The sequence below is a fragment of the Malaclemys terrapin genome, chromosome 19 (genome assembly GCF_027887155.1).
Source record: "Malaclemys terrapin pileata isolate rMalTer1 chromosome 19, rMalTer1.hap1, whole genome shotgun sequence".
Classification (NCBI taxonomy): domain Eukaryota; kingdom Metazoa; phylum Chordata; order Testudines; family Emydidae; genus Malaclemys; species Malaclemys terrapin.
The window spans coordinates 6477622-6500953 of NC_071523.1; the positions used below are offsets into that span (position 1 = coordinate 6477622).

At 48.2% G+C, this 23332-nt stretch overlaps 1 protein-coding gene across 3 annotated transcripts in view; it reads right to left on the reverse strand.

Moving 5' to 3' along the window:
* Positions 1-438: 438 nt before the first annotated feature.
* The window catches only part of RCC2 (regulator of chromosome condensation 2), a 37740-nt gene continuing 14846 nt past the window's right edge, over positions 439-23332 (reverse strand). For 2 of the 3 annotated variants that reach the window (XM_054009174.1, XM_054009175.1), the window contains 10 exons: positions 18821-18964; positions 18083-18214; positions 16145-16233; positions 13583-13697; positions 12006-12172; positions 9878-10058; positions 9481-9586; positions 7098-7170; positions 5149-5226; positions 439-3936 (listed from right to left, as the gene is read on the reverse strand). In XM_054009174.1, the coding sequence (XP_053865149.1) occupies positions 3832-3936; positions 5149-5226; positions 7098-7170; positions 9481-9586; positions 9878-10058; positions 12006-12172; positions 13583-13697; positions 16145-16233; positions 18083-18214; positions 18821-18964 (1190 nt within the window). In that variant the 3' untranslated portion in view covers positions 439-3831. The remainder of the gene's footprint in view (positions 3937-5148; positions 5227-7097; positions 7171-9480; positions 9587-9877; positions 10059-12005; positions 12173-13582; positions 13698-16144; positions 16234-18082; positions 18215-18820; positions 18965-23332) is intronic. The other variant, XM_054009176.1, reaches the window with a different exon arrangement.

The following is a 23332-nucleotide window of genomic DNA, read 5'->3' on the forward strand; positions in this document are numbered from 1 at the left end:
CTCTAGGTCAAAGGTTCTCAAACTAGCAGATGAGCCCCTCTCAGGGTGGGGGGTACAGAATGTATTCCAAGGGGGTGTGAGAAGCTTGGCGGGGGGTGGGGGACCCCTTACTGCACACATTTTACCCACAGCAGTGAATAACTAGCAAAGCTGATTCCTACAGACAATCAGTTCCTCAGATGACGCTGTGCACATAGAACGGTGTATGTACTTGTGTGGCAGGAGAGGGAGGGGCCTACACAAACACAGACACAAAGAAGGGTGGGGGCGTGATCAAACAAGTTTGAGAGCCACTGTTCTAAGTTGCGAGAGGGGTGCAAGCAAGGAAGATTAACTTTGAAGGGTTTCCTGTCAGCATGGCACCTTTTTCACAAGTAAATTCACTGAGGGGCGCATGCTCACTTCCAGGCTATCAACAGAGGCCTGTAAACCAAAGGGTGTACACAATGACGTTGTTTATTTAAACATTTACTCCAAGAAATATAAAAAAACATGAAAATACAATTACAGCACTAACCCAGGAACCTTTCAGATCGTCTAAATCAAAAACTGCTCCAAGATCCTTTTTCTCAGACTCTCCTTCACTCTCCCAAGGTTAAGAGAAAGAAGGCAGCAGCTGGGGAAGAAGTTAATGAGGAGCGTGAATAATGTTTAATTTCTAACTACCACAGGCAGGACTCTGCCTACCTTGGGAGGTTCAGCCCCTTTTGGTTTGAAACATTTTGGGGTGAAGGTGAATTATAGATTTTGCCGTTTTCTCAAAACCATCTTCCTGGAGAATTTTTCTAGTTTGAGAATAAATGGATTACTTAAAAAAAATCTAAGGAAAAATTATAGCTGAAACTCAGCATAATCCTAGGTCAGATGGAGAGTTGGCAACTGTTAGCACACGGCCCTCTGGCATGCAAATTCCCAACCCCAGAAAGGGTCAGCAAGAGTGAAGGTTTCCAGTGCTGCAGCCCAATGTCTTGGGAACAGGTCACGGGCAAGTCAAACCTCTGTCCGCCCACGTCCTGCATCTGTTAATGGGCTAGTGTGCGAGCCAAGGACACAGCCTGAAGGGCGATTTTTGTTCTGGAGTCTGGCATTACAGAGAGAAGAGACACAGACAGGCCGCAGCTGTAGCTCGGTGAAAAGGTTTTGGGTGAAAAGGCTCAGGTGAGTTTGATTGTAGCAGAACCTCTGGCCTGGATTTCAATTCTCAGGACAAATCTCTCTTACTTTCAGGCTGACTAATTTAAGAGGTTCAATTTAAGATACTGGGGGGCCCACTGGCAGAGGCCTTGAGTTCCCATGACAACAACTGATTTCAAATGGGAGCTCCGGGTGCCTAGTGCATCTGCGGAGAAAAAACAAGGCAAAAGAAATTTCAGGTGGCTAAAATTGGCCTCCCATAAACAGACACTCAAAATTAGTCGGATCTTTTGGAAAAATTGCGGCCGTACTGCTCGAAGGTGATTTATAACAACGGCACACGTAGGCACCTGGCTGAACAGGAGTTCAGTTCAGTTTCATTAAACACTCAATGCTGCTCCATGCAGAATTAACCAGGTGCAGACACTGCAGATGGCCACACCTGTGGTTTGACAAGGGAAATCCCACTTTTCTGGAAATCCACCTGACCCAAAGTCTAGGGAATCACAGAAGTCAATAGAAAAAACTCCTATTAAATTCAATGGGTTTTCAAATGGGCCCTGGATACCTGGCCAGAGGAGGGGGGGAAGATTGTTAAGATTGAGGCCACTGGCTTTACTCAATACTGTAAACGGGAAAGGCTGACTGACGTTGTTAAACTAGCACAGCAAAGACTCAATTGCAGAACTTCTCCACCCAGCTGCTCTCCATGTTCGAGGAATTTTTTACTCTAACACAATAAAAAAAAAGTTTTTTGCAGCAAGTCCTGCAAGAATCCCAGAACTGCAGTGTAACAGGATGCCAGCAAACGTTGCCTCTAGAGATCAGTGCAACTTGCTAGGGTAACGAGAAAGGAAAAGCCAGGCTCATGTCTGTGTGGAGACAGAGCAGAGCGCTCTGTTAAAAGGCACCTTTGTTTCTCCAGCACAGAGCAGAGTACTGGAACGGAAGAAACGTTTGGCAGGTATCTGATCGCAATCGAAAAATAATAAACCTCCGAACCGTCCAGGGCTGGGAGCTCTTTGCATCTCTCCGCCAGTAAAACCAATTTGGTTCAACAGCAGCGCAAGAGTCAAGTCGAGGGCCAAGTCCCTGCTGGTGGAAGTGCTGCCCGTTTTCACCAGCAGAGTCTGGCCCAGCACCTGCTCCAACACCCAGTTTGGAGGAATCGGATGTGACTGTATAGACAGGGTTTGTGGGTCAGCAGGAGGCAGTAATTACCAAGGGCAGGAAGACAAAGGATCCCCAAGCGAATGCCTGCAGGGATCTGGTCAAAAACCGCAAGTTTTTAGGGGAAAAGACATTTATTGAAATGTCAGTGTTGAGGGGTTGTTTTCTGACTAATTCCAACCCTCCTACTGTCTGAGGCCCTGATCCTCCAAAGACTTACGCACATGCTCAGCTATGCGCTCAGCGCAGCCCACTGACTGCAGTGGGACTTCTTAGATATAGTATGTATTAAGCAGGCAAATAAGACTTGTTTGATCAAGGTCCATATCTCACCGACCAAAGGGAGAGGCCTGGGCTACAACGTTCTGATCGAACCCTCCCATCCCCAACAAATTCAGCCGTGTTTGGATCCTGGGTTTTCATTTATGCCCATCTCTGAAGACTTCAGACTCTCAAAGAAAACGTCAGCTGGGCAAATTGCGATGAAAACCTCACACAAACACAACTACCCTTGGAATCAACCTCATTTACAACGAACGGTCAGGAGCACCGTTTGGTGCCAGCCTTTTCATAAGTGACCGCAAGTTTTGATGCCCGACTTGACATACACCTAGGCCTCATTTTTCAGAGTGGGTGAGCACCTGCCGATCCTGTTTTCAGCTGGAGCTGTGAGTGCTTGGTTCTGCTGAAAAATGAGTCCCGAAGTGTGTCAGATTTTAGGGTACCCGTCTACCGAGGCACCAGGGGCTATTTGAAGGCGTTGGCCTAGATCTTGTCTCGATGGAGGTTTTTAATCTAAATGGAAACAATTTAAAATCGCACAAAAAGGTCAATGCTTATGAAACAGCCATGAAATAGGTGGCAGCCAGAGTCCTGCAGCTTAAACTACCAAGGGGTTACACAGCTGCATACCCGCTCCTTGGGGCGCTCCTCACCCAGAACAGGGACCAGCACATTAAAACTAGAGAGATGAGAATGTAAATTTGCCTCTGGAGAGAGATCTCAGCAGTTGACTTCACCAAAGAGATGACCCCATAGACTCTCAGGGTAGATTTTCAGAGGCACACAGGGTTATTAGGGATCTAAACTTCCATTGAAAGGCAATGGGAATTGGGTGTTCACGTGCCATTTGTGCCTCTCCAAATCTTCCCCCAAGCTCTTAGTGGCAGCTGGGATTCTCCTCAATTCAATGCAACAAGCGCCATGTGGCCATTCTTACGCGTCAGCGGCTGTTCCGCTGCTCACCAAACAAAGTACTTGGGGTTTATATGCCAAAAGGTCCTGCCATTTTCATCGGAATGGGAGCTCGTGAGCCAGGAGCAAATGTCAAATGTTTAAAAGAACCGAACACTTTGGAAATGATACAGTAACAGGTAGTTAAAACTGCGAATCGCTTATAAAATTGAACCTCGGAAAGTCTAACAAAAAGCTTCGGTCAGGTCTCGATGCCGGTCTGCAATCTCTTTCGGTCCCAGTGCACATTGGAAAGGACAGCTGCCATGGCAGGGGCGCGGGGCCCTGGCCTTATCAGAGGGTGCGTGGGTTGTATTCAGGCAGCTTCTTTAGCTTCTCTTTCTCCACTTCGCTTTCGTCCCTGGCTATCACCAAAGAATGGGCATAGCCCATCGCCACCTGAGTAGACAGAACAAAGCATTTGCCACCCTAAAGGTTATACTGGATTTCATTGCTAACAAACTGCTGTGTCGGGAGGTCTAGTGGGTAGAGCACTGGCCTGCAACTCAGGAGACCTGGGTTCTAGTCCCGGCTCGGCCGTCTGACTGTGCCTCAGTTTCCCCAGGTATAAAACGGAGGTGATGATACTGACCAGACTGTAAGGCACACGGAGTTCTACTGATGAAAATCGCTATGTAAGAGCTATGGAAATCACAAGTCTTTTTATGATCAATGGCTTCTTACAACTCACCTTCGGAGGAACAGTGTGCAAGGACTAGCAGAACGCACAATTCATAGATGCCAAAGCCCGAAGAGACCATTGTGATCATCTAGTCCGACCACCTTCCCCAAAATAGTTCCTAGAGCATCTCGTCTAGAACAACATCCAGTCTTGATTTAACTACGCCCCATCCCTACGCTCCTTGAGGGGGCCACTTGGGGATCTGGGGCAAAATCAGTACTTGGTCCTGCTACTGAAGGCAGGGGGCTGGACTCGAAGACCTTTCAAGGTCCCTTCCAGTTCTAGGAGATGGGATACCTCCATTAATTATATTATTATTATCCTCTAACTCCTCATGAGAGGTTTGCAGACACACCACATTCATTGCCTCTATCCTGGGCGCCACAGCAACACGTCTGATGGACACCATCTCCCTGCTCAGGCATCCCCATAAGGGATAGGGTAGGGAGTCCGGTCAATTTCTGTGCTGATTAAAGATGAACGGATTAATAACATTAACAGGATTAGCATCTACCCTACACCTAGGGGGATTTTACTCCATTTTCACAACCCTCCTCCCCACTTGATGTGCATACGCATGGCACATACCCACCCCAGAAATAATCTGTCTGAGCCAGGTTTCTACTTGTGCAGTCCTCTCAGAGCAGCAATAGTGCAGACGCCTTTCCATTACCTATGGAAAACAGGCTCCCCCATGCTTCTCTCAGTCTCCAATTGCTGGTGTATTTTGCATACGACAATCCCATTACCCAGTATCCTGAGGATAAACAGGGATCTGGCTGCCACGCTTTAAAGCATCAAGACAGACTATTATGAGGAATGGGATTACGAATAGGGCGATGATTTTCGGAAGCACGAGACGTGAAATGAGTGCAATCCAGCCTGCTGTGCTAACAGCTTGCATTTTCATTTGCTGGGTCTGCTCTTACCTGCTCTGGATAAATTCCATCTAGGGTTTTCACCTCTTGGGCTGCAGTAGAGGACTTGGGTTTATGGTCTCCATAGCCCTGTGAAGAGAAATGCAGAAGGGAACTTGTAAGATCAGAGGGTGAACCACAATCTAACCATTGCCCAAGATTGTGCTATTTAACCTATTTCCTTGGCTTGCAGTGGCTTCTGAAGCAGCCCCATGGAATAACCAAAGGTACAGAGGTGAGCGGCTCTCCTGGGCAGGTTTAACTGCCTGCAAGGGCAGCAGAGAGACAGGAAGAACTAGCAATTACAAAAAAGATTTCCCTAAGACCGAGAGGAAAAAGGCGCTGGCTTCTAGTTTGTATTTTATAAAATCCTTGGGGTTTTTTGTTGGTCCTACAAAAATGGTTCCGCAGAGGAAAACAAAATGTTATCCCCAAAGCGGGACTGCCAGCATGTGTGTGGGGTACTGATGCTGGGGCATGAGGAAGGGAAAGGACCCCTCACCAACTAGCTATCTTCAGCTTCATTTGGAAAGAGGGGTAGGCAGGCCAAAGAAACTTCGTTTTCCAAACTTCTAAGAGTAACAGTCAAATGTGACGAGCCATGGGACTTTGCTAATTGATAGGTCAAGGGAAAGAAAAAAAAAAAAAAGATCCGAGTATCTAAATCAGTATGAAACAAAAAAGCCAATACGGTGGCTGCACCTTGGAAACCACGGAAAACTCAAAACACTGAAATGCAGGCACAGAGAAATCCAGAGCCACAGGCAGGCTAGCGCTAGCTCCAGCCCCACCCCAATCACTCGGGACACTGAGAATTAGAACCAAGGAGGCGGATATAAGTCACCATACAAAAGTATAGCACGAGCCACATACGACACTCGTCAGAAGCTTGTGAGCAGCGGCACAGCTGCCGGGAGTTGGGATTCTTGCTGAAGCCCCAAGCTCTGGCAGGTGCACCCCGCAGGGCTGATGGCCCAAGACGCCCCCCTCCCCACTGGGCAGAAGCCCCTTCCACAAGGCAGAGGTCCTGAGCTTCCCCCGCTCCCAGTCTGGCAGGTGAAGAACATGGGGGCTCCGTGAGCCGCACTTTAATGGTAAAAGAGCCGCAGGTGGCTCCCAAGCTGCAATTTGGCCACCCCGGCATAGCAGAAGTAGTCAAATACTTTAGTAATCTGGGGAGACACAGACTGGGACTGTATAATTCAGTGTGTCATATCAAAAGAGTTTGAGATCATCATAAAAATGTACGGATGTCCTCAACTAAAGCTATGATTTCCCTGGGAAAATGGGGCATATTAGATAGTTATGTCCCATTACCCCAGCACTCGAATAGCTCTTAAGGAAGGAGATGGAAGAGCTGTTACACTTGTGGTGAGATAAAACATTCGATAATTAGACACAAGAAGGTGCATTAGGGTGAAGCCAATTGCCTTGTAGAGGTTGTTAGGCACAAGGCAACACTGAATGTTTCCAGCTACGTGGGAAGCTAGTTCTCACCAAAATACAGAATTCACTTAGGTTTATGAGTTAGGTGCATCCATGCATCCACCCTCTTCTCCCCTTCCCTCCGATACAAGCTCCCTGTTTCCAGAAAAATTCACTTAGGAATGTTTTGGTAATTTTCTCTGGGAGAAAACTCTGCGTAGTTGTGTGTGTAGGAGTGAGTAGAAAGGTGCGTTTCTGTGTAACACTTCATCTCTGTGTAAATTACCTATTATTGCATCTTCCAAGCTAACCTTTCAACACATGCAACAGGAAAAAAAATTCCCTTCAATAACTAAATTAAGCAGGGACAGTGATCATTTAGAAATATAACACCCCACTGATTTAGTGATCACAGGATTACAACAGTCCACTTGCAAAGCTGTTTTTCACCCATCTCTTTGCTTGCAATCTTATCTTCTCTGGTACCGGACCAGCCTGGCTAGGGTTTCGGTGCAAGTCCCCAGCTGCCTTCTTACCAGTTCACCGAAGGTCGGAGATGGGCCCCAGCTGATTGTGCTCTCATCTGCAGCCACTATAATACTGCTCTTCCTGAAACAGGTACACAGGCTGTTACTGCTACACGATCTGCCTTCACGCCCGCCCCCAGCAGCCCCGCCAGCTAGTTACATTTCCCGGGCCAACTGGCCGCTTGGTACCACCAGAGAATTTTCCCCAAGTATTTTTGGATGCTTTCTTGCTCAGGTGCAAACCCTGGTCCTGCTGCTTTCCGAACGGCTGCAAGGCCTGATCCTGCTGCCTGGGTGGGTGGATCCTTGTGGAGCCTCACTCAAGTCAGAGTCCTGCCCCTAAATGGATCCGCATAATCAGTCATTCCCTAAAGCAGCAGGTCTCAAATGCGGCCACCAGCAGATGTTTGTGTGGCTCCAAAGCATTGGCAGAGATCGGGGGCAAAGCAGCGCCCCCTCCCTGCAGCGCCCAGCTATTGCTCCTGACTAGCCGTAACCAGGGGCTGCGAGAAGCGCTGCCTTGGCGTTTGCGCTGGCCCTGCTAGCGGGGATCGGCACCCTGCAGCCTCCTTGGAGGCTCTGGGCAGCGCCTCTCGAGATGTATGGGGCCGGTGTGCACAGCGCTGGAGGTGGCTCTTGCCAGGGCATTCAGTCCCCAGGGCAGCTCCCCGGCTCCCATGTGGCTGGGGCATGAGAGAGTTCCTGACTCGCCTTCCCTGGGGCGGGCTCTCACTGAGGGGCACGGGAGGCAGGGATAGAGAGCCGGGTTTGTCAGAGCCGCCACCAGCAAGAGTTGGTGGCCGCACTCTGAGGCCACCAATAAATTTGTCGAGAGAAGCCCTGTAACATACTCAAGATAAAAACCTTTAACAGAAAATCAAGGAGAGGTTGAACCAACATTAGGTCTTAAAGGGATTCCCTTCCCATGTCCACTAATACAATGCTCCTAGTCAAACGGCAATCAGGCAAGTCAGAGATCAATGTTCATTTGAATGAATGCCCACGTATCAGAAATTGCTTGCCTTTTAGCAACAGAACATGCAGGGGAATGCCTGGGTCGAGAGAGTGAGGAAAGAAATCTTTAAGTCCTAGTGTAAAGATTTACTCTACAAGTTTGCAGAGCCCTTGGAGGTCATGCGTTAGGTTTCTTCATTGCAGCATAGTAAAATTAGTTACAGTTGATTTACGGGGGGACTTTTCAAACAGATCCTGAAGTTCCCCACTCTGAAGAGCTTGCAGTCAAAGAGAGACAAGACAAAGATAGGTGTGGCATGAGACAACAGGCCAGATAAGGAAGAGGGTGAAGAGGATAGGAGACCAAGGAGGAAGGATTCCTGGAGAAAGAAGGTTTTAAAAAGGTGAGGAGGAGATAAAATTATTCTATTTCTCATGGACCTCTAGCCAAATGCTCAAGCTGTTGACAAATCTCCCATTAATACAAGCAGAAGCATCCTCTAAGCAACCTAGAAACACTAAATAGCACCCCCTCACCCCCCCCCCACCACACACACACAGTGGAGTGCTACAATCAGTGCTGGAGAATGGTTGAGATTTTAGAACACTCTGATCAAATCAAGTAATCATTAAAGAGGTTTTAAAGATTTGTATGCCGCGTTGGAGCGGTCCCAGGATATCAGAGAGACCAGGTGGGGAGCTCATATCTTTATAGAGCCAACTTCTGTTGGTGAGAGAGACAAGCTCTGTGTAAGCTCCAGGGCTGGTCTCTCTCACCAACAGAAGATGGCCCAATGAAAGAGACTCCCTCACCCACCTGGTCTCTTTTAAAGATTCAACAGTTTCTCCCCCACGCCCGGCTGACTGCAGCAAATCACGCAACCCCACCACGCAACCCATCATCCCAACCCCACAGCGGGAACTGGAAGGTCAGACATCCCATGATGGGTTCTCCACTCTCCATCATGAATCTAAACAAAGATGTTTGCTCCCTCCCAGCACAGGACAAGGCAACAAACCTTTCTAGGAGGAGAGATTTGCACCCAGTCATTTATTATGGGCCATTTCCCTCCGCCCTTGCTTTAACCAGGACTCAGGCCTCCCTTCCTTCTCTAGTGCTATTAAGAATACCCACCCTATGTATCCAGCAGCTTTCCCCCTACCACAGGGTCAAAAAGCAAACCAACTCAACACCACTGCCTGGATCCACCAAGCAGAGCTGGACCCCAGGCCTGGATAATCGAATCAGATCTCGGTGTATGTAAATGTAACTAGTCAGTAGGAGCCATTTCATGGGGCCAGATTCACTGCTCCCACTATCAGTCCCTTCTGTACTTAGATCTGCCAGCTAACAGCACTACTTCTACGACGTCATTCAGGCAAGCTGTGGGCAACGGTTCCCACCTCCCCAGTTCTGGGAGCAGAAGCGGTCACTTACCCACAGGCCAAGCTGCGGATTTTCCAGCCACAGAGGTCCTGCACTGCTTTGGGGTACATGGTTGACTCACGGGAGGTGTTTGTGGCTCCCCAGAAAAACAGACCACCTGCAAAACAGAGCAAACAAACCATCAGGCTCTGAGATATTCTCGGACATAGAAATCCGTTTGAAACGCACAGGCACGGACGCTATGAAAGGGATCTGCAGAGACGACGTAACACATGCTGGTCGATCACTCCAGAGTTTATTTGAAAGATACTGGGAAGATTCATAAGTGAGCTCTCTCTGAATGGAGACAAAGGCTGTCTATTGGAGCGTGGCTCTCACAAAACAGACGTTGTGCGGAATGATGGCTTTGGGCCAAGACCCATCTGCAAAGGAAGACGGGGCAACTGACCTGTTTCGCTGACAGCAAAGGAGCAGGTGTAGCCGGCGTAGATCTGAGCCGCCCCACGGCCCGGGAAGTCAAAGAGCTTGACCAGCCGTGGCACCATCTCGTCCTTCTGCTCGGCATGGCCCAGCCGGCCGTACCCACCAAAGCCCCAGGAGAACACACGCTTCTGGGAGTCTAAAACAAGCTGCAAAGGGACACATGGTGACATGGACTTGGGTTTAGACACAGGAAGACGTCTCCCCACCATGCAGCTATTTGCAGAATGGATTACTGGTTCTGCTCTACAGATCTTGGCAGACGACCAAATGCAGCTGTGTCAGAGGCATAAAGATAACCCATGGCAAATTCTATGCTGCAGGGGCTGAAACCATTGAGATGATGCACGTAATACAAGGACATTCCACTATTGTCTCTGCCAACTATTCCATTTTCCCACTCTTATCTTAATTGTTGTTAAGTCACATGTCTTCCCACTCCTCCCCTCCAGTAATAAAGCCAGAAGCAAAAAAGGCTAGGTGTCTAGACAGCTGGGTAATTCTGTCAATTTCATACTCCGATATTGATTAAACTGGAGAAAGAGCAAACAAGAGGAGGACCCCGCCACCTCCCCCAGGATTCCCGCTCAGAGCTTTTGTGCTGCTCTACACAGAGCTACTCAACAATGGGCAGTAAAATACCAAGACTTTGCCTGGTGCATTTACACAACAATTAGAAATTAGCTGCCACCCATGATGTGGCCTCCAGTACTAGAGGAGTTAAGTCACATGGCAGCTTCAGTCAGATAAAACATCTCAGTAACAATAACTGGAAAAGACATTTATACTTCAGGCATCCTGTGGGTACACATGTACCTTTCCCTCCATTATTTGCTTAACTGGAAAAGACATTTATACGTCAGGCATCCTGTGGGTACACATTCATCTTTCCCTCCATTATTTGCTTAACAGGTCTGTCTGTCTCTCAGCAAGCTATTACCGAGTGGATTTTCAGGTTTGGAGGGGGTTTATTTTTCATCTATTATTACACATTTCAAACCCCTAAATGTTAAGGAATCAAACTACTCAAATTGGATTAGGGCACCTCCCACGCAAACTGAAGTCATAATCTGATTACGCCAAGACTGGACTCAAAACCTACGCAGGGCAGGGAGAGACAGAAGGTTTGTGCAAACGACGGCCTGTATTACAGATTTGTGTCAGCGGACAGCACATTTCCCGTCCTTCCACTGCGTGAATTACCTATTCTAAGAAAAGGTGTCTGACTCCACCTGTCCCTAGAGAAGTTTCAAAATGCACCGAGAAAGTTGTGATCAAACCTTTACACCAGGGTTAAAATCTTGCAAATGGTCCACAGACACGGGATTACAACCTTAAGGCTGGAATCAACATACTTTTGGGGTACATCTGCACTTGGAATCTCTCCCCCCCCCCTCCCCCGCAGCTCCTAGCTAGCACACCAAAAGCAGAGCGTAGCTGCAGCAAGACAAGCAGAAGAATGCGCTAGCACCCCGGAGTATGTGCCGATCCGAGACCACAGGCACATTACTCAGGGCAGCCAGTTGTCCCGCCGCCCACACTCCCGCAGCGACCCTATTTTTAATTCACCAGCTCAATCACAGCTAGCGTGAGTACGTCTCCGCAAGCCGGGAATCAGACCCCTGGCCCAAGCGTCGGTATGCCCTTAGTTATAGCTGATGGAAAGAAGCGGAGAGAGAGCACCGAAGGCTTTAACGCCTCAGAGGATAAACATGCGGGAAAGTTTTCAACTAGGTCTAGTATAACTTCTGGCTAGAGCTGGGACAAACCAAGATTCCGAATCCAAAACTCCTGGAACTCTGAAAATTCTTGGCACTGGAGCAGATCTGTTCAGTGCAGCTCTGTCGCTATTACTGAGAATCCAGCACGAATCAAAGTCATTTGCAAAGAGACGACGTAACTGCCAGTCACCAGGAGTGAATTAACTGCATGTGGAACGTACAGCAAATTGAGGGGGACTCATCAAATCAATTTCTGTCAGCCCCCAGCAGAATCCCAATGACTGCCGTTGAGCAATGCTAGATAGGGAATTGGTTTCTTTGCGGAGCACTGCTGTGGGCAGTGCTTCAGACTGCCAGGTGAAATCCCCGCCTTACCGTGTGGTTAGCACCGCAGGCCACATCTCGCACGACCACGTTAGGGACAGGAAGGATCTGCCCATCTTTTGTCTTTTCGATGAAGATGGCAACGCGACGGGGCACCAGCTCACAGTCGTACTCTATCCTCTGAGCACGGGCGATGAACTTCCCATCGGAATTGTGTCCTGTTGTAGGGCAGAGAGAGATGTGAAAAGGAACTCTGCGTGGCCGGCTACCCTGGCCCACGCCACCCAGTAACTCAGCAGGAACCCTCTTGAACAGATATCCCATGACCCATGGGATAGGAGCACCACTCTAAATTACTACACGCATCAGGGTAACGGTTTCTTTGTTAACCTTATACTCTTGCTGAAGTGGGTGGTGTGGAATACTTCTAACTATACACAGCCATTATTATGTGTACTGCATTAGCACCTAGGAGCCCTAGCGTGGCCCGGGCCCCGACTGGGCTAGGCACAGTACAAACACAGAACAAAGAGACAGATCCCTCCCCAAAGAGCTTCCCCTCTCATTAAGGGCAAAGGAGGAGGAATTCTTTGCAGCTACTCCTGGAGCTTTTCCCCCATTTATAAAGGATTTCCATCTGATTTCCCCTACAGGCAATTTAATGTCATTAAAATTGTCCCCATTTTGTCAGGAAACAGCACCTCCGGCACGTCACGGTATGTCTATTCTGCGATAAAAAACCCACGGCACCAAGTCCCAGAGCCCAGGTCAACTGACTTGGGCTCATGGGGCTAAACATTGTAGTGTAGACATTTGGGCCCGGGCTGGAGCCCGGGCTCTGAGACTTTCCCCCACCCTGAGTGTCTACACTGCAATTTTATAGCCCCGGTCGCCGGAGTCAGCTAACCTGGGCCAGGCACGGGTCTTTTCTTGCAGTGCAGACATACTCTCCGAGACCCTTCCAGCCTACTCAGGAAATCCTCACCACCCTCCGAGAAGAGGCACCCCGTGGCTGCATCAAAGCCTCTCCCACAGGAAAGCATGCGCACTCCCTGCTCTGTAGATCACAGCTACTAGACATTAACCAGATAAAGTACAGCTCATGCATAATTGAACACGCTGCCTGGATGCACAGTGGCAGATTGTCATTTCTGCGGCACTGACAGGCTACACAGTCTAGCATTCCAAATGGGGGGCGGGGGTGTTATGGACACTCCAGGGGCAACAGCTTTTGTTTGATTGTAACGCCGCCGCCTCACACTTCTCTCTCCCTTTCAATCAGAAGATCTCAAAAGCACTTTACGAATATTGGCAAATTAAGCCTCACCACCCACATGTGAGGCAGTCTAGAAGCACTCTCTGTATACCTGGGGAAACTGAGGCATGGAAAGGAGAGGCATATTGACCAATGTCATACAAACAGAGCAGAGAGAAGAGAAGCCAAATCATAGGCTTTAAACACAAGGCCACCATCCCCTCTGGAAGGGGACTGAGATAAGATGTGCCCCCCCATTATTGTTTAGATTATACCAATATGCCAGTCTACAAAAAGCTTGGTGGCTGTCTCCGGCTGGATTTGAAGTCTGCTATCATTAAAACTAGATAGTCCTTTAAAAAATAAATCATACCCAGCTGTCCATATTCAGGGCACCCAAAGGAATAGAGGTTTCCTTTGCAGTCCATTATCATGCTGAATTCAGCCCCACAGGCCATTTTGGTAATAGGTTGGCCATTGTACATTATCTACAAAGGAAGGAGACAACAGTAACATTTGGCAACAGATGAAACAGAGTGACCCAAGTGCCCCTTCTAGGCTGCCGGTGAGCACTGCCAGACTCCCAGAGCAAATATATGGCTAGGCTTTCAAGGAGCGCACAGTTCTTTTCCGACACGTGTGCAAATACCAGGCCCAAATTACCTAGGCAAATCAGGTATTTGCATGTACAGTTAAGCAGTACGTTTGCATCCACCAAGTGGCTATGTTTAGTGGGTACTAATTTACATGCAAAATTGTGCAAACCTAACCGAAGAAACCTGGCCTGTCGTTTAAATTAAACTGCCCCAATATTGGGGAAGAGGAAAAGGGGGTTTGGGAAATGGTCAATTCACTAAGTAACCCACAAAAATATGAAGGGAGAAGGAGAAAATAGGAACTGAGGGTGTGTCTACATTGGAGCTGGAGGGTGTAAGTTCTGGCTTGAGGAGACATCCCATGCTAGCGCTGATCAAGCCAGCATGCTAAAACCAGACGTGCAGCCAGCTGGTGGGAGAGGCCAGCCGCCTCGAGTACAATCCCATCTGAGCTGCTAGATACATTCTCAGGTGGCTAGGTCGCACCACGGGGGCTACCCTTGTATTTTAGCACGCCAGCTCCATCACTGTTAGAGTAGGTTATATCTACTCGAGCTGGAAACTGCACCGCCAGCTCCTGTGTAGACAGACTGTAAGCATTTCTTAGGACAACTCCTCGGCTAAACTTCCACTCTGCCCTCAGCTAGACGTTCTCTTCACTTACTTCATGCACTGGGGCAATATTTTGCCACCCTTTGGCTCTTGCGTCTTCAGCCCAGACCCATAAGAGAATGGATCCCAGTGATTATAAGGCAGCGGCGGGCTCTGTTTAATCTCCAATCCAAGGTGTGAAAACTCTCCTCCCTGATCCATTTTGTTTTCCAAGACAAGAATGGGATGGCTAAGAAACAGGTAATCTCCTCCACAGGCAACCAGTCTGACCATTGTTTTGACTTTGTGATATGAAAATTTGAGAGCCTGTCTACCAAAAATTCAACTTCTGGAGGTCCAAAAACTCACATGGGATGCTTTCAGCCCCCAGCCACACCAGGGACCAATCTAGTAGCTGAGCTGTTTGAACACTGGATTGCCTGGCCATTGAGAGGAAAACAACACTTTAAACCACACTTAAAAGTTACGGGAGGATCTAGATCAGGGGTGGGGCAAACTACGGCCCCTGCTCGGCTCCTATGCACTCCAATGGCCCCGCTCCACTGGGAGCTGCAGGGGCGCTGCCTGCAGACAGGGCAGTGTGCAGAACCGCCTGGCCGCGCTTCCGCGTAGGAGCTGGAGAAGGGACATGCCCCTGCTTCCAGGAGCTGCTTGAAGTAAACAGCACCTCGAGCCTGCACCTCGAGCCTCTCCCTGCGCCCCAACCCCTGATCCCGCTCCTGGCCTCCAAACCCCTCAATCCCAGCCCGGAGCACCCTCCTGCACCCCAAACCCCTCATCCCCAGCCCCACCCCAGAGCCTGCACCCCTTCCCAACCCCAACCCCCTGCCCCAGCCCGGAGCCCCCTCCCACACCCTGAACTCCTCATTTCTGGCTCCACCCCAGAGCCCAGCCCCCCCAACCAGAGCCCTCACCCCCTCCCGCACCCTAACCCCAATTTTGTGACCATTCATGGCCCACCATACAATTTCTATTCCCGGATGTGGCCCTCGGACCAAAAAATTTGCCCACCCCGATCTAGATGATCACACCGGCCTCTTCTGGTTTTAAAATTTATGTTCTAGACAACGTAGAGAGGCTTTAAAGCTGTTTGGACCATCCACATGGGCCAGGTAAACCAGGTTAGCCAGCTATCAGTCTGACATCAGATTTAAACGGACTCAGGTAATATTGTATAATCTTCAGTTTGGATAGGGCTTTTCCACTTGTCCAGCAAATAGACAAAATACATGATGTAAAAAGCAACAGAGGGTCCTGTGGCACCTTTAAGACTTACAGAAGTATTGGAGCATAAGCTTTCGTGGGTAAGAACCTCACTTCTTCAGATGCAAGTAAGGTTGCATCTGAAGAAGTGAGGTTCTTACCCACGAAAGCTTATGCTCCCAATACTTCTGTTAGTCTTAAAGGTGCCACAGGACCCTCTGTTGCTTTTTACAGATTCAGACTAACACGGCTACCCCCCTGATAAAATACATGATGTGATGCTATTTATTTTCCAAGTCCGTAAATAACAAACAGAAGAAAATATACAGCAGAAATTTTTGTTCTGGATGAAGATTCCATGTCTCCCCCCAACCTTCACTCCTCTTATTGGAACCAAGTCCAAGCAATTTGGTTTTAAGGATCAATATGGCCCCAAAATGGTCACCAGTGCAGTAGGCAGGACATGAGAAATTAAGGAACCCGTTGACGGAGAGAGGAAACCCAAAGAAGGGCATTAGAAGTACCTGAGTGGGACTTGGAACTGCATCCGTCTGATTGCCGAGACCAAGCTGTCCCATCTTATTCTCTCCAAATGCAAATACAGAGCCACTCTCTGGAACAAGAGGGAAACAAATGCAGGGGGAAGGAGGAGAGGTGGCAGTGAAGGGAGAAGTTTAAACCTCCATGTTAATGCAGAGTTGCTGGAAAACCATTAATACAGACTTGAGATGATCATTGCAATGCACCATGCTAAATTAAAGCATATTGCCCCAAGTGCTATAACTTAAACATTAGAGTTGTCTACAGAGGGACACTCAAGAAAGTTATTTCAAATTCATTAAAGGTGTGAATTTTAATGTGGATTAGCTAAATCATATTAAACCCGGGTGGACACTCTTATTTGGAATTAACATGGCCTTAAATTGGTTTATCTTCATTCCCTTCTAAGGCCACTTTCATTTTGAATAAGAGCCTCCACACAGCAGTTTAATGCAGTTTAACAAATCCACTTTAAATTCACAGTTTTAGTTAATTTGGATTAACTTTCCCGGGTGCTTCTGTAGCATAGTGCTGCCTTACCCCTATAGTGTAGACACAGCCTACACTGCCACAATAGGTCCCCCCCCCTACCTCCATCAGTGTAGGAACACAACCTCCCCAAACACATCTACAGAAACATTCTTCCATCAACACAGCTGCATCTACTGTGGGGGGTCGGGTCACCAAATTCTGGGCACAGGTATGGATTTTTCACAGCCCTGACCCATGTCAGACTAACTTTTAAGTGAAGGCCAGGCCCCCACATAGACAAGCTTTAAGCAATCCAGAATCTCAGGGTATGTCTCCACTAGAAAGGCTACAGCAACACACACACACACTGACGCCAGCGACGGAAGGGGCTCTTCGGTCACTGTAGCAAATCCACCTCTCTGAGGCAGTAGCGAGGCTGACGGAAGAACTCTGTTGACCTAGCAGCATCTACACCAGGGCTAAAGTTGGCTTCATTACATCACACAGGGCGTGAAATTTCTCTCAGCTTTGAGCAATGTAGTTAAGCAGACAGAACTTTGTAGTACAGACCAGCCCAGAGAAGGAATGTATTGCAGTAAGAGAAATTAGCAACAAGGTGGCATAATCACCATTTTGTAGCACTGCTATCGAGACAGTCATCTCCTGGAGAGGACTATGCATAGGCGGCCATGGCTTATGTTCTAAATAGCAAGACAAAGGGCTTGTTTACATTATACAGTGGTATGAAATGTAGAGCACTCTCATATGGCTCACTCTAACTGCCCCACGGAGACACTGCTGGCATGAACTAAAAGGCACTAGCCTAGTCCCATTCGAAACATTAATGCGCACTAGTTATCTTTTAGTTTGTGCCAGCAAGCTCTACAAGGGGCCCTTAGAGCCCTCTACAATTCACACGCCCATAGTCCCGACTGCAGCGTCATGCAGACAAACCTAAATTTTCTTTTTCCCTTCGTGCCCAGTGCTGGAAGTTTCAGAAGTGGAGTAAGACTGAGACCATCTTCAATAACCTTCATATTCCTTAGGGTCCCTTCGACTACAAGACCCTGCAACAGAGCTCTCGGCCAAGGACTCCCTTTGCATATCTTCACAAGCCAAGGCATTCGCTACCCACCAGGGGCTGAATGGGCTGCTTCCAAGACCCTATCAGCTTCTGTTAGCCTCGGGAGCAAAAGAGTAAGGGTGAAATCCCAGCCCCATTGAAACAAAAACATGCATTGCCTTCAATGGGGCCAGGATAGCACCGAAAGACGTCATCTTCCATCGCCACCTAGCCCGAGGTTCTCTCTCTCATTCCCAGGTGCATTGTGCGTTTTCCTGAGGATCAGTATTTGATGCACCAGTTCCCTGTATGCCCCAGTATTCTGCAGTGTCCTGTAGGGAGATCGATAGCCCAAGCCCAATTCCTCCTTCCCAGCAGCCTCCCATACCTGTCAGAGCGAGCGTGTGGTTCCGCCCACAAGCTGCTGATGCGATCACCTCGCTGCTGAGAACTTCAATGAGTTTGGGAGCCTCCACGCGCTTGGTATCTCCATGCCCCAGCTGCCCTTTCTCGTTACGACCTAGAGAGAAGTGTGCACACAAACACTCATGACCCGGTGACCACCATACTACAGAGACTCAGATCCCTTTTCCTGCTCATTGCACTGTGCCCCTTCTCAGTTGTGACCAGACCTCACACTAGGAGAAACCACCCTTTGAACTTGATCGACTCCCCCATCCTTCCCAAGCAGAGCTTGCCTAGTGTACAAGTTCCTAACCCGGGGAGAGCAACAGGTCTCAACGGGTCGTGGCCATGCTCCCTTTCCTTATGGCTGCCTTCAAGCTTTGCCAGTTGTAGCGTGGGAGCCGTGATACGGCAAAGGTGGAGAACCACCATTCTAGTGCATAGTGCATCTGAACTAGTCTCCTTGAGATTCACAAAGATACAGCAAGGGGCAAGTCACCCACTAGCTGTCAAAGATCTGAACTGTTTCAACTAGGGCAAAAGCCAGGCTGTTTCGGGAACCAAGTTTTCAGCACTTCTGATACAGACAGCTGATAAGCTTAGGAGTCTGCTGCAATTCAGAGCTGGGCAGAGACCACTGCCTTCCTTTATGCCAGCCATCTCTTTACTTGAGTCATGATCTAAGGGCTACTGATACACACTGTTTATGCCTACTACTCACCCCAGCTCCAGAGCTTCCCCTCTGTGGTGATGAGCAGACTATGAGCTGCACATGGTCCCGAAACCACAGTCCGTACCTGAATCCCTGAGAGACACCCATACCTGTGAGGCCCCCACAAGTTCTGGCCCAGGTTACGGTAAGCCACTGTAGAGAAAGCGGAATACAGACATGTCTTACCAATAATTATGTTATAACATGAAGTCAGCAGCAAGTGCACTAAAATCATCTCTTAACAAGTCACTGTCCACACAGAAAACCCATTTAAATAGGGACAGGTTTGTGGATTCAGTTTTGTCCCCGCGTTTATCCAAAATTAAGGTTGTCCTATGTAGTTCCTGCAACTCACCTCATTCAGCTGATTTGTGGTTATATATTTTATGTAACTGCTATTACAGAAATCCAAAATAGTTTTCAGTTGATCACTGACATCTTATGTTCACCTCACTGTTCTGTCATGCTACAGGATATTCTTGGTTGTCAACATGAGACAGGAAGAGGGAAAGGACCACAGGAGATTTGTGACCTTTCAGAGTCATTAACACTGCTGATTTCTATTGAGAGGCTAATTAGACCAAAAACCACCCAACAAAGCCATCCCACCAATTACAGGCACCGTGACAAAGCGAGAGAGCTAGAGAAAGAATGGGGGACCTCAGTGAACCAATTAAAGTCACTGTTCCAATTACCTGCATCCTACTTAGGTGGCTTTGATCAGACCACAAAATGAGGCTTGAAAATACTGAGTGACTTAAATGACTTCAGGAGTCAATTGATCCTTCATGACTTAATTTTCCCCATAAGTATAACGGGGCTGTAATACGGCATCTCTATCCGGGGATCTCAAAGTGCTTTGCAAACATCAGTGAGTTTAGCTTCACGGCACCCTGCTGGATACCTCCAGATTGTTCCTTATGCGTAAGACTGGACAAAGGGTTAAATCCTGCGACGTATCCAGCACCCACTGACTTCAATGATAGCGGAGGCATTCGGCATCAGGAATGAGAGCCTCCAACTGATGAAGTGCACTACCTACAGACGGAGTTCTGATGGATACACTCCACTATGCATATTAGATCTTCTTTGTTCGATCCATCTTCCTTTATGCCTTTAGCCTTCTTTGCCAATGATCTACCACCACAGAGCACTGTAGTTACGACACTATTATTTAGATTTACAATAAGTGGGCTCCAAGCAATTCCATGCACTTTTAAATGCTTTGTCATTGTATTTTTTTTTTTTTAAACACTTCCACCACATCACAGGGGTATTATGAGGCTTAATTCATTAGCTGAAAGCATTGTAAGCGTGCAAAGCACGGCAGAACTTGCAGTTTGTTGTTGGGCTTCCTAGTCACAAACTCTGCAGTGTGTGTGTGAAATGGGACTGAATACCACAGAGGAGTTAGTTAGAGGCTGGCAGTTTGCAATAATGGCAGCTACCAATTATTATGTCTGTTTGTTTTAGCTACAAACGTTGAATGCTGCTGTCTATAATTGTCCTGGATACCCGCAGAAAGAGGCACCTTGGTTCACCTTGTTTGCAGATGATATTCTAAATGATCTTTCTCTTCACTGCACAGAAGAGGATATTGATGAATACAGAGATGTGCTGGAGAGACAGGGGCTCAAAATTAACAGAGGATAAACAGAATATATGGTATGTGATTTCAATAATATGAACACTGAAGAATTATCCTTGAAACCAGATGGGCAGACAATCTCAAAAATGCAAAGTTTCAAGTATCTGGGTTCCAGCTTCTGGGAAAATGGGAAAACGGAGGACAAAATTAGAGGTAGATAATAAACCACAGCTCAAATGGAGAGAGATAAGTGGTGTCATATGTGACAGGAAGATTAAAGGGAAAGCCTTAAAAACGGTGGTCCATCCAGTTTTAAAAGTATTACACAACAGAAGAAACACGAGCAAACCATCTGTTCCACAAGAAGCTAAGATGGATAAGTGATGTAAGCAAGAAAGACCACGGGAGGAATGTGCATGGTAGAGACGTGCTCAAAGTAACACTCAGCAATGAAAAAATGAGGGAATGCAAGCTCAGATGGTTTGGTCAGGTAAAGTGCATTCCTAATAACATGTGGTTATTAGAATCCAACAGATCAAGATTGAAGGAAAAAAGACAGAGGCCGACAAGGAAAAGGGGTGGGATGCCGTAAGGGAACAGGCTAGCATGTGGCGTGATAGAGGATATGCCACTGAACAGAGCACTTTGGAGGAAGAGGACTCCGAGCGGACTGGATTAACGCAAAGAAGAAATTGAATGACTGACAGATTACTGAGGTAAGCACTTTTCCCCATTTTAATTATTTGAGGAATCATCTCTATTTCAAGATGCCGTTTACCACTGGGGTAGTGAAACTAGACATATGCAGCAACGGCCAGTGTGTTACAAACGTGGAGAGGAGAAACAATAGGACTGGTTTGTACGTGCTTATCTCGGATGACAGAAATCAAGCAGGACTGGTCTATTTCACACCATTTAAAAAGGGTGTATCTGCTGGAATGCAGTGTAACTGTGGTTTTTAATTCCCTCTGGTATGGCTTACATCTGTCAGTGTCTACTGAATTGCACTAACTGTCCTGACTAGCTGGGATGGAGGAAGTCTGTTAATTGCTGCACTCGAAATTCACAGAGCCAACTAGTGCATTTAACTACGCAACTCCCGTTAAATTTGGTGGGAGCTGTGTGCCTAAATCCCCTAACTTAGGGGTTCTCAACTTTTTTGAGCTCAAGACCCATTTGTAAATGGTTATGGTCTATCTCAACTGAGTAAATAGTCTGGAGGTGTAGGCCCTGGGGTAGTTTTTGTCAGATCCTGCCCCCCACAGGGGGTTGGGTCCTGCCTGGCACTCACCCCATAGTGGTGGCTCCTGTGCCGTGGGGCTGGCTTGACTTGGCTCTCTGCTCTGGGTGTTGCAACCTCTGGAGTTGCAGCGCCACTCGGGTTTGGCCCCCTTGTGACCTGACTCATGGGGTTGCAGTGCCACTCACTCCAATTTGGCCTATCCGGATTCCATCATCACGACAGCTGGGCCAAACTTGAGTGGCGCTTGGACCCCAGGGGCTGTGCTGCCTGGAGCAAGGAGGCGAGCCCAGCCACCCTCATGGGACAGGAGCCAAAGGAGCTGCCAAGCGACCCTGTGAAGCATTTTGGCGACCCGATTTTGGGTCCCGACACACAGATTGAGAAACCCTGCCCTAACTGACTTCGAACATCTCAACCGGACTCAATTTGGAGGCTCTAGAGACAGTACAGTGGTCAAAATGATAACCAAAGATTTATAACCAAGGCAGCATGGTCTAGATGGAGAAGCGTTAGGCTAGGACCGAAGAGGATCTGGGTTCCATTGCTAGCTCTGCCGCTGATGTGCTGTGTGTCTTTGGACAAGTGTTGCTTCATCTCCCTCTGCCCCTATTTCCCTTTCCATCCTTTGTCTGTCTCCTCCATTTAGACTGTAAGCTCTTCAGGGCAGAGACGTCTCGTACTAGGTGTCTGTACAGCACCTAGCAAAATGGGGCTGTGATCTTGGTTGGATCCACGAGGCACTATCATGATATAAACGACAACAGAAAGTGATGCTGATTTTCCTCAGTCCAACAGTCTGACTCCACAAGGTCAGAATCACTTGTTACCAGGAATCAATGGCGGGAGAAGTTACACTGTGGACACACTGGACTGGGACTCAGGAGAACCCAGATCTTATTCCTGACTCTTCCACTGACCTGCTGGGTGGCATTGGGCAGGTCACGTCCCCCTCTCCATGCCTCGGTTTCCCCATCTGTAAAATGGGGATAATGATCCCGACGTCCTTTGTAAAGGACTGTGAGGTACAGGGATGAGACGCGCTAGATAAAAGCGAGGTATTATTAATATTATAAATGATTAGCAATAATTGTCATTTTTGAGCCTACTGGAGGCAGCCACCTTGCTGAAAGGTGCTGTCATGTGACCTTTGCTTTGCAGATCCCCATACTCCAAAGACTATAAACCCATTTTCATGTTCGTTTAGCAGTCAGAAAAATCAGTCGTTTGTTTGAATAGCAGAGTTCTCATGTTTTGGCAAGCCATTGTTGGAAAGTCTAATCCACAGACAGCTCTCCATGCCGTCAGCATCACTGATCATCAGCAGGATCTACCTCAGGGGTGGGCAAAGTTTTTGGCCTGAGGGCCACATTGGGGTTCCAAAACTGTATGGAGGGCCGGGTAGGGAAGCCTGTGTCTCCCCAAACAGCCTGGCCCCCACCCCATATCTGCCCCCTCCCACTTCCTACCCCCTGACTGCCCCCCTCAGAACTCCCAACCCATCCAACCCCCCACTCCGGCTCCTTGTCCCCTGACCGCCCCCTCCCGGGACTCCCCAGGACCTCACCCCCTATCCAACTCCCCCTGCTCCCTGTCCCTTGACTGCCCTAACCCCTATCCACACCTCCACCCTGACAGGCCCCCCGGGACTCCCACGCCTATCCAACCCTCCGTTACCCATCTCCTGACCGCT